At 40.8% G+C, this 10,823-nt stretch overlaps 1 protein-coding gene across 6 annotated transcripts in view; it reads left to right on the plus strand.

Annotated features, from left to right (window-relative positions):
* Window positions 1-252: 252 nt before the first annotated feature.
* YLPM1 (YLP motif containing 1) overlaps window positions 253-10,823 on the plus strand; it is a 36,652-nt gene continuing 26,081 nt past the window's right edge. For 3 of the 6 annotated variants that reach the window (XM_017835677.1, XM_017835678.1, XM_017835680.1), the window contains exons 1-4: window positions 255-533; window positions 6,433-6,675; window positions 7,642-7,836; window positions 9,046-9,788. In XM_017835677.1, the coding sequence (XP_017691166.1) occupies window positions 303-533; window positions 6,433-6,675; window positions 7,642-7,836; window positions 9,046-9,788 (1,412 nt within the window). In that variant the 5' untranslated portion in view covers window positions 255-302. Of the gene's footprint in view, window positions 534-6,432; window positions 6,676-7,641; window positions 7,837-9,045; window positions 9,789-10,823 lie in introns of all 6 variants that reach the window. The other 3 variants (XM_017835681.1, XM_017835682.1, XR_001878193.1) reach the window with 2 other exon arrangements.

Raw genomic sequence — 10,823 nt, forward strand, 5'->3', positions numbered from 1 at the left:
GGGGGGGCCGGGGGGGGGGCCGGGGGGGAGGGGGGGGGGGGGGGGAGGGGGGGGGGGGGGGGAGGGGGCGGGGGGCGCCCGGCGCCCCGCGGAGCCGGTGCCCATGGACATGGAGCTGTCCTCGCCGCCGCAGTCCCCGCAGCCCGCCGCCCAGCCTTACCTGCCCGCCGCTCCAGCCCTACCTGCCCCGGGCGCAGCCTTCCCAGCCGCCCCCCTCCTTCTCCGAACCCCCGCCCTCCTACTTGGAGCCCCCGCCGGCCACCGCCTCACAGCCCTACCTGCCGCCTCCTGCCCAGGGATACATGGCACATCCCCAGCCCTACCTGCTCTCCTCCCAGGCCTCTCCTTCCCAGTCCGCGCAGCCCGCCCTGGCCCCCTCCATCCCTCCCCCGGCCAAACCCTCGCAGGCGCATTTCCCACCGCCCCAGCCGTCCTTGCCCCCTCCCGCCGCTGCCCAGCCGGAGGCCGCGCAGAGTGCCTCCAAGGAGGGCGGTGGCACGGAGCAGCCAGACCCCTCCACCATGACCCCCCAGGTAAGGCGGCCCGGGTGGCAGCGGGGAGTCGCCAGGGCAGCGGCGGCGATGAACGGGTACGGGGCGTAGCTAAGGTCTCCGAGTAAGGGCGGTTAATAAACATACCGCATTTGCATAATACTTAGAGGGTTTGGACGTAACCCGTGGGAGTCTGGGAATGGCACGGATCGGGAAGCTGCATAAGTGCTTCTTTATCCAGTGGTGGTTGCTGGGATGTAACACATGGTCATTTTTCAAGAGCTATTGAGTTGTTTCAGCGAAAGTGTAAATCCCGGCTGAATTTAGGGGGGTGTGTTGGTCTTTGGAGAATTGTGTTCCAAAGTATAGCATGTGAGCGACCTGCACGTAACCCCTGATGACTTCGTTCGGCCAGTTGTGACAACAGCAGTCTGTTTGCTTGTTGCACGTTGCGGGATAAGTGTCACTTATCTTCAATGATTTCTTCATTTAGTTTTCTGAAGGTGTAGTATTTCAGTTGTTTGCGTGATCAGTGTAGAATTATGACTGTTTTAATCCTACCACACATAGTTAAAGTTTCAAAAGTGTTTCTGTTGCAGTACATAGTTGCCATCTACTTAGATTCACGTTTTGTGCTACATGTACTTGATCTTCTAGTATGAAATTGTGCAGGGCGTTGGAGGTAAATGTTCTGAAATGCTTTTGGGGTGGAAAATATTAATGCTTTTTATGCCTACACTAGGTCCAACATGCCTGCAAAATGTTTGCATGCTTCACTTCCTATATGAGAACAGTTCCAACGAACTTGATGGGACTGTTCATCTGCATTGTCAGGGACAATCCAGTGGCTTAAGGTTAAGCATGCACAGGGAGACGCGTGTTGAGGCCCTCGGCTATGTGCATGGGTCAGGCTGATCACCGAGGCTTTTGCGTGGTTTTAGAGTTGTCTTGCAGAGATCCAGCTGCAAGAACAAAGCTGAAGTGCATACTTTAGAATTACTTTATTAAAGTTTAAAAGACATCTATTTTGGGGAAATTGATCTTAGGATTCTGAATTGAAGCTAAGTTTGCAAAAATCCCATCACATCATATTGAAGTCACTGAAACTTTAAATTTGTCAGTTGCTGGGATACCTTTTTAGTTGCATTTTTACATTTGCACCATATAACAAATTACTGCCTAGCAATGTGGTGCTTTGAGTTCATTTAACTTAATTTTACGAAGGTTCTGGACAGTACTAGTTAATCTTTTGCAGTGATAACGATGAGACTTAATAAATTTTTTAATGACAAAACCAGAATCTTGAGAAATCAGATGTAGAAAGTGGTGTTAATTTGGTATTGAGGCAGCTTGGTGACTTCTTACATTATGGAGCTCAATGATAGAACAGTAAACGCTCTTCAGAAGAGTTGCAAGTAATGCGTTATTGTGATGCACACAAAAGCAGTAGAACACTGCTGAAGTTTACATTGTCTGGTAAATGAATATACAGACAGCTTCTATCTTGAGTAGTTTGTTTGCTCTCCTGCACAATTCAGTTAATTCAAAAGGAATATGGTACTTTTCTGGTCACAAATTTATTGTAAGAGATAGATACGATTTTGGCTATCTTCGGCTGTAAAATGAGTAACAAGTCTTTACACAACAGGAATAGGAAAAAGCAAAGCCTAGTGATGCTCTCTTGTTGATGACCTTAAAAGCCAAGTAGAGAAATAGTGTAATTTGTCATTTATAATACCCTATTAGACCTTTGTTTAAACTGGCAATTAAAAGCAATTCTTTCTGTTCTCATCCCACAGTAACAGTGGCTGCAGACAAATAGATCAGTGTTTTTCTTTTAACTGAAAAAATGTTATGCAATTTGCCATGAGGTAGTGTTTTATTGTTTTCCTTTCCTGTGTAAGATACTACTCTTTTCCTCAACAATATAGTGAGTTTAGCGTAGTTTTTTGCATGGGTGTGTGGTTGGATTAAATTGCTGAATTCTTGTGTTTCTCTACAATCAGATGCATCTTTTGTCAAGTCTAGTTAAGGTACCTGTGATATTTCACTAATGTTCCATTTGATAATTGGGTACTTGTGCTGGTTTAAGAGTTAACCAGCAGGGGAAATGAACTCAACTCAAAGGAGAGATTATAAATCAGAATAACAATTTATTAAAATAATACAGTAAGTACAATCATACAAACAAACAATTGGTCCTAACCCACAAAACCCAAATGTATAACCCAGTACCCTGGGGCATGAACAAAGTGGTGTTCCTTGGGCACTGCTTGAGTCCAAAGTAAAGGGAGAGGGGAAAAACCTGCTGGTGGGAGAGCTGTTGCAGTCTGGTCAAAAGTGGTGATTGCAGTCCAGTTGAGGGTGGTGGTCTAAGTCTGGTTGAGAGCGATGAGCTGAAGTCTTCCTCTGGATCCCACGAGTGGTTGAAAATGTTCCAAGACTCCAAGATTATATATCCTCCAGTTCAGGCAGGAATGCTCAGTACTTCCCTCAGAGCGGGGAGTTCCACAAAAGGTGTGAGGACAAGAGCATCCTCCTATCTCACAGGCCTCTTAACACCTAGTTTATAACCTGAGGAGTCAGGCTCTATGGGCAGAGGGTGCGAATAGTCTATTGACAACAGTTTGTGGGAAATGGCATGGAAGGCTATAGAATATACAGTTTTGGGTTACACCCATACCATGATGAACTGGTCTCAGCTGTCCTAACTAGGACAGTACTGTATTCTGCTGTTTATTTACAGTATCATAGACTGGGTAAGGAAGGGGACCACAATGGGTCATCTGGTCCAACCTCCCTGCTCAAGCAGGGTCATCCTAGAGCACATGGCACAGGATTGTGTCCAGACGGTTCTTGAATAGCTCCAGTGAGGGAGACTCCACAACCTCTCTGGCCAGTCTGTTCCAGTTCATGGTCACCTTCGCAGTCAAGAAGTTCTTCTTCATGTTCGGATGAAACTTCTGTGCATCAATTTCTGCCCATTGCCTCTTGTTCTGTTGCTTGGCACCACCGAGAAGAGCCTGCATCCTTCCTCTTGACACTCTCCCTTCAGATACTTGTAGACATGGGTGAGGTTCCCTTTCAGTTGTCTCTTCTCAAAGCTGAACGGGCCCAGCTCCCTCAGCCTTTCCTTGTAAGAGAGATGCTCCAGTCCCTTAATCATCTTTGTTGCCCTCTGCTGGGCCCACTCCAGGAGCTCCATGGCTCTCTTGTACTGGGACCACAGACACAGCACTCCAGATGTGGCCTCACCAGTGCTGAGTAGAGGGGCAGGATCACCTTCCTCAACCTGCTGGCAGTGCTCTTCCTAGTGCCCTCCAGTAGTAACCAAATATGTGTGGGTACATCTATACCCATAAATATGCATTTTTCTACATCTGTTAAAGCTACCTTAGCTTTACCAGATCACCATTCAGCAGAATGCTGCACTCTTTAAACAGCTCCTTTAGTTTTATAAAGGGCACTAAACCATTCTTTTGCTATCTATACCAGAAAAGGACCAAGTGTCCCCCAAAATAGGTGTTACGTTGTGGCCTAGGGTCAACTAAGTTAATTTTGGAGTAGTCTTTTGGTGTGGGCTTTGATGTTTTTGGTGGTATGTCCTGTGGTCATGAGCTGATACTGCTGGTTTCAGTGTTCCTGTAAAATGCAACAGACCTAGTCTCTTGGTCAGCCAGTGATGGAAAAGGGTGTATGTTGGTGCTGATGTTTTCCTTGGGCTTAAGGATTCTAATTGGACTTGAAGAATGGCGATCATTGTGAGGAGGTAGGCGCTCAAATAACTGAACTCTTCATCATCAAAATTTTCTACATTAGCACTTTTGTTTTGCTCAGGCTAAGCTGTAAGAATCTTCCTTTTCGCTCTTCTCGTGCTTTTCAGATAGAATCTGTAATACGTGTGTCACTGACTTCATCTACTGCAAAAAATAGCTAACAGTATTGTCATAGCTCTTTGTGGGAACACCAGGTCATATTATGAGTTCTAGCCCTTCGTTGAGTTGGTAGAATGAAGAGGAAACAAAATGGATCTGTGGAGATGACAATTCTGTGGCAGTAGAACATGTGCTCACCAAGTACAGCATCTATCACCATGATGGAAAATCACTTTATAGTACCTTTTGAGACAGATAATTTAATCAGCTTTTATATAGCTGGGAAAGTATGCTCCTTCCTCATGTTGTAAGTTGCACTTATTTCAGCAAGTTATTGAAGATTTCTGAGAGAGTCCATGCTGGAGTGTGAATGCACATCTTCCACCCAAAGCCATGACAGCTCTTCAGAGTCATATTCTTGTTAAAAAAGATTCTTGGCAGGAGTAATTTCAGGATCAACTTAAAGTCTGTGGAGCATAGGCTCTCCTTTCATTGACCTCATTTCCAAGTTACAGTTTTACAGAAGTATTTTTGAAAAAATACAGCTCTATATTTGTGTTTGCTACTAATAGAGAACATCATGCCTGATTTGAGTATGAAGTTAGGATTTCAGAGAAAGGTTGTACTTCTTTTAAACCTGTTATAAGATGAGCAGAATGTTTCAGTTTTGAGAAATCTCATCAGACAACAGCTACCACTTTGTTGTTGTCACACTTACATTTTAAAATACCTGCATCTTTTGGATTCTTTTTTATTTCTGATTGGCCTTTATATAGGTGTATTTTCTTAACTGTGCAATTTTGGGTGGAAGGGAATAACAGAAGATATAAAAGATGTAGAGCACAGATTCTCAGAGGTGGTAGAGTTGAGATAAGAGCACAGGAATGCTTGGACTAGGTCAGACCAAAAAATACAGTATTTTATCATTGTCTTTGACAGTGACTAAAAGCAGAGGCTAAGAGAACAACTTAAAAATCAAGTGTATAGCAATGCTTCCCTAAAATGCAGGAGCTGCCTTATCTGCAAATGATGTTTTCATTTTTAAAGTATGTAGATTTTTCTTCTGTGAGCTTATGGAACTATGAATCCACAAAATTTTAGCCCTTGCAGTGGTCTTTGGCAGGGACTTTGGTGGCAGATGAAGTGCTGCCTATTACATGTGTCCTGCTAGTCATTGGATGCCTGATATTTCTCATATTGGAAGACATATAGGACTGTTCCTACTCTGGTCTCTTTAAGATGGACCACTACTTAAGTGCTGAGATACTAATCTTTAGTCTTTTTTTCTTTATGTTGGTGGCAGCTTACTTTTCTTTGAAGCTACTGTTATCTGTCTTGAGTACTCTAATTCTACCCTGAAATATTTAAAACTGAAAACTTAATTATATCTTAAATATATTAAAATCCTATTTTTGGGTGCAACCATATCTATTTATATTTTCAGCTGTTGAATGAATCGGGATTAATGAGAATTCAGATGATACACAAACCTCACTATATACTGGTTCTGATTGTACTTTTTCGTTTTTATAGCCTTTATTCAAACATCTCCACCACAATTTCTCATCTGTCATTTTTGGTCTACTTGATGTCTATGTTCTCTGTTCATCCTTCTCTTCTCTGTATTTCCTCCTTTTTTCTCTTTACTGGTGGCTTACTCATACTTGTCCTCCATTTCTCCTTTATTTTATCTAAGTTAGTCTCATACTAAGTATCTTAGATATAAAAAGCACTAAAAGTAATAAATATGGTATTTTTAATATGTCTGTAGTAATTTGGCTTATTATCGCCTATCTTCTAGCTTTTTGTTATTATTGTTTGCTGTAGTTATAGAATAACTGCTGAGGTGGGAAGTAAATTCTGCTGTGGGCTCTATACCTTACGTAGTGGTATCTGAATTTGATTTGATCTTCTGACATCCATTGCAATAATGTTGCTGAAGAAGTGAGTTTTTCCTCCAAACAGTTTTAAAAGCTTTTTTACAGTATGATTCTACTGACTATCATGAATTATTTTCCTTTGTTTTTCTTGTGAAAACTGTCTTAGAAAATTTACATCTGTTATAGGAACAGCAGCAATACTGGTACCAGCAGCACCTGCTTAGCCTGCAGCAAAGGGCAAAAGCCCATGCTCAGGGACAGCAGCAGATGAAAAGTCCAGTATTGAAGGATGCATCTGAGCAGAGAGCAAAGTCTGAAGAAGGGAAAATGGGTGCTTCAAATCAGCAGTCTGAACCTCCTCCACTTAATGAATCCCTGCCTCCAGCTTCCAAAGAAGATGAGTCTTCTCTTACATCCACTGAAACTCAGGTAGACTTTGTAAAGTGATTCCACTCCATTTGTAATCACAGATGGGTCAAAAACCCAGGAAAATAATGCCATCACATTCTCATGTATACTTCGTAACAGTAAGTAAATATGGTAAAGCAATCTTAAAAAAAATTGGTAACACTCTACCAGTTAAAAAATAAAAATGTACTCCTTGTATATAGACTTATATAATCACCCATACATGCAACAAGCAAGTCTGAGCTTGAGTCCCTTGCACCTTCCCCGGCATTGTCATCTTTGTCTATGAGAAACACTTTAAGATACCTAAGTGCAAAATCAGGTACTCAGTAGATGAGTACCTGATTTACTGATGAGTAGATGCTATGTTTAAGACGGTATTTCTTAATTCTTCTCTAGTAGTTTGTGAGTTTTGGTTCCCCTTCTTTCTGCGTGTTAATAGTTTGCCTGAAAGCCAAGAATTTTGCACAGAGTATTTTTGTCAGCATGCTTAATAAAAGTTACTGTACAATGAGTGAAGGTCATGATTGATATTTGAACAAATTACTGTGGGGTAGTAAATTACCCTGCCGTATGTGCTCCACTTTAACTTACAGTGTGTGGATTCCTGCAAAGTGGAAAAAAATAATGCACTCAGAGTTACTTTACCTCATCATGAAAAACCACTGTTTTCTCATTACATTTGCTGTGAGCAACAGATTTTCATGAATCTCTTTCCTTTAGGTAGTTTCTTTATGTATGAATAACTTAATTGTCTCAGCCTAACCTTTAGATTAGACTGTTCACATTAGGAAAAGATGAAATAAAAATCAGTCTTCCAGAAGCTGAAAAAAAAATCAGCTGTTTTGAGTGGCCAGAACACTGAAATACAGAGTAATAAAATAAGGAACAGCGTTAAAGGTCCTGTAAACTATGTAGGGACCAAGCGTGTTTTTCTTCTGACAGAAGCAACTTTCTCTTATTTATAGTATTTGCCTTTTTCTCTAGCTCAATATTGAACCTCCTGATGACCCTGAGGAAGATTTGAGATTGCAGCAATTGCAAGCAGCAGCAGCTCAGTGGCAGCAGCACCCCCATCACCGGGTTGGATTTCAGTATCAGAGGATAATGCAGAAGCATGCTCAGCTGCAGCAGATAGTACAGCAGTATCAACAGGTCATGCAACAGCCTCCACACTTAGAGGTGAGACACTAAGGACATACCACCCGGGATATACTTCTTGGGTGACCTAGCACTCATGGTCTGCTGAAAAATAAATAGTTGAATAATTTGTGATGCTTGACTCATTTGTCTAGCTACTTTTTCTGCTTGGGTAGTTGTTTATATCCCCTTTTCCTAACGTCAGTCAACTTCAAAAGGAAAAAAAGAATTGATTAATGATGATGAAGCTTCAGCAGGATGAGAAGTACAAGACTTCACACTTGTCATAAAATTTTTCGGACATACCTGAGTGATAAAGGAGGAAAGCTAAACATAATATTGAATTTACTTAGCTTTGAACATTTTACTGCCGGACAAACAATTTAGAAAGGTCAGGAAAACAGATGATTGCAAGAGTAGTTTGGTAGCTGCTCTTTCTTACAACATCGACTAGTACAAAAATAAATATGTACAATGATAAATATAGATGCCAAAAAATGCAGTAAAATAATTAAGAAAATCAATATCTCACATTATTTTTTGCTCAAATAATCAGTGAAATAAAATAAAATGTCTTAACAAATTTGGATGATTATACTAGTGTTGCAACCTTTAAGCTTTTAAGTAGAAGTTGATTACTGTATTAGAGAGTTGAGTCAGCTTTTGCTGGGTTGGTGGAGTTTGTACATTATGTATTTCTTTGTAGTTTGAGCTGTCTACTTTAAAAAAAAAATCTGTTCAGGTAAACTTTAAAAATCTCAGACAAGATCAAACCATGAATATTAGGTTATCTACACATAATGAAAGACAGACCTCTTTGAAAGAAGCTTCACTGTACAAATAAGAAGATCTGGCAAAGGTTTAGAGAAAAATAATTGCTGACAGCTGAGGCAACTCTAAGCAGGTTAATAGCAGAAGCTGAAACCTTGAGAAATAACCACATACCATGTATACATGTGAAGATTAATTTGGGCTTTAGCCATTGTTAGAATTCAGTAATAATGCAGCTTATTGCTTTTTTTAGCTGTCCTGTTAAAATCTCTTATACAGAGATGTCCTCTAGTCATAAAATGTATAAATTGTCACAATGACTTTAGGCATCACAGTTGGTGTTTGCTTTTGTTTCAGTGTAGTTCTTCCTCAAGCTTCTGCTCAAGTCTGAAATTGTGATATTACAAGTGATACTGAAATATGTGGCTCTGAAAGTAACTAAGATGGTATTATGAAGCTATTCTTGTGTTCTCATTGCAGACAATGTCAGTGGACATGCAACTGCGGCATTATGAGGCACAGCAAAAACAATTCCAGCAGCTTCATAAAGATTGGGAGCGATCAATGAACCAACAGTGGCAGCATCAGCTTCAAACCTACCCTCACAAAGATCAGCTTCAGGAGTATGAGAAACAGTGGAAAGCGTGGGATGAACAGATGAAGGTCACTCAGTCCCACCTGCAGGAGAAAGTGACCTCACTCCAAAATCTGAAGAATCAGTATCCTGCAAATGTTTCCCTGCCACCTCCATTTATTCCATATTCTCAAACTGGTCAAGGTGGCATTCCTATTATGCCTCCAACTTTACCTTCAACTACACCTCCACTGGTTCCCCCACCTCTCTCTTCTGTTTCTCAGTTGTCCAATTCCTCTGTCCCTTCAGGATCCAGTTCTCAAAGCAGTCAGTCTTCTGAGACACCAAGGCCAGCTCTGCTTCCCACCCCTGGTACCTATGCATCAAAAATAGGTAGTTCAACTGTCTACTCACCTTATCATTCTCAAGCAAGTTCATCCTTTGGCTCATCAGACCACAGAAAGTCTCAAGTTCATCTTAGTAAACAAACTGTATCTGTTTCATCTGAGCAAGGATGTGGGGAACTGAAAGGCACTTCTGCAGTGTCTTCAACACACACATCTATTGTGCAGGATAAACCAGTGAGGTCAGGTGGATTGCTTCCAGATCCTCCTAGATCAGCACGTTTTGAAGGCCCCAGAGGCCCTAGGTAAGGATGTTTTTGTTGATTTATACTTGTTCCAGGCTACAAGACGTTCAGTGATGTATTAAGAAATGAAACATATATCCTATCTCAAATTTTCCTGAGGTTGTGTGAAGTGTGTTTGTTTATTTGGTGGAAGTTTTGTTTTTAATATATGTACACCATGTTCTCTGCATTTACCTTTTAAAGCAAGGATATATAGATGTCTTTCACCTGAGTATTATCTAGAGTACGTTGCACTTTTTTTCTGGTAAAGTGCTTGAGGATGCTGCACCCTTTTAATTCCCAGAAACACAGTACTCCTTTTTTGAAAATAGGAAAAAGCTGTTTTAAATATTGGATATGTCTTTGCTGTCCTTAGTTTGAAGATGATAACTCACACTTGAAAGAGTGATCCTACATGAAAAGTGATCTATATTCCCATCATTTTATCTGTGGTACTTGGAACACAGTTTAGGAAAATCTGGAGCAAAAAACATCGAAGGATTTTTTTAAGGTGTTGCTATATATGGTAGCACTTTAATGTCGATGTTGTGAAAGGGATTCAGTTATGTATTCAGTTGAATATATAAACATAGCTAATTACTGACAATTTAGATGCTACTTATTAGAAATGATAAAAAGTACTCTTTGTTTGTAATCCAACACTTATTGCAGAAAGAAATGAAAATTCAAAGCTGTTCACCAGTACTTGAACTTCTAGTGTGTTTTGCAGCTACGTTAGTGTCCTATTCAGTGCACTTTTTAAAATGGCTGTTTGATAAGGAGGCAGTGCTTGTCTTAAGTACAAATCAGTGGTTTTCTACATATGTAGCATTACTTAGCCTTCAGACAATTATAAGCAAGAGAGAGAAGGAAAGAAATGAAGATTTGAGCCTTAGGATCCTAGCATCAGGATTCTTTGTCACTTTTTCTTTTGCATTATATTGTGATGATTTTGGTTTTAAAGGTGCTGTCTTTATCTTTTGGTAAGATACAGTTTTGTTAAAATGTAAATTTTCATTTTGTCAGATGGATGGCCTACGGCTTTAATGTAAAGCT

The sequence above is a fragment of the Lepidothrix coronata genome, unplaced genomic scaffold, assembly GCF_001604755.1.
Source record: "Lepidothrix coronata isolate B3197 unplaced genomic scaffold, Lepidothrix_coronata-1.0 Scaffold262, whole genome shotgun sequence".
NCBI lineage: Eukaryota > Metazoa > Chordata > Aves > Passeriformes > Pipridae > Lepidothrix > Lepidothrix coronata.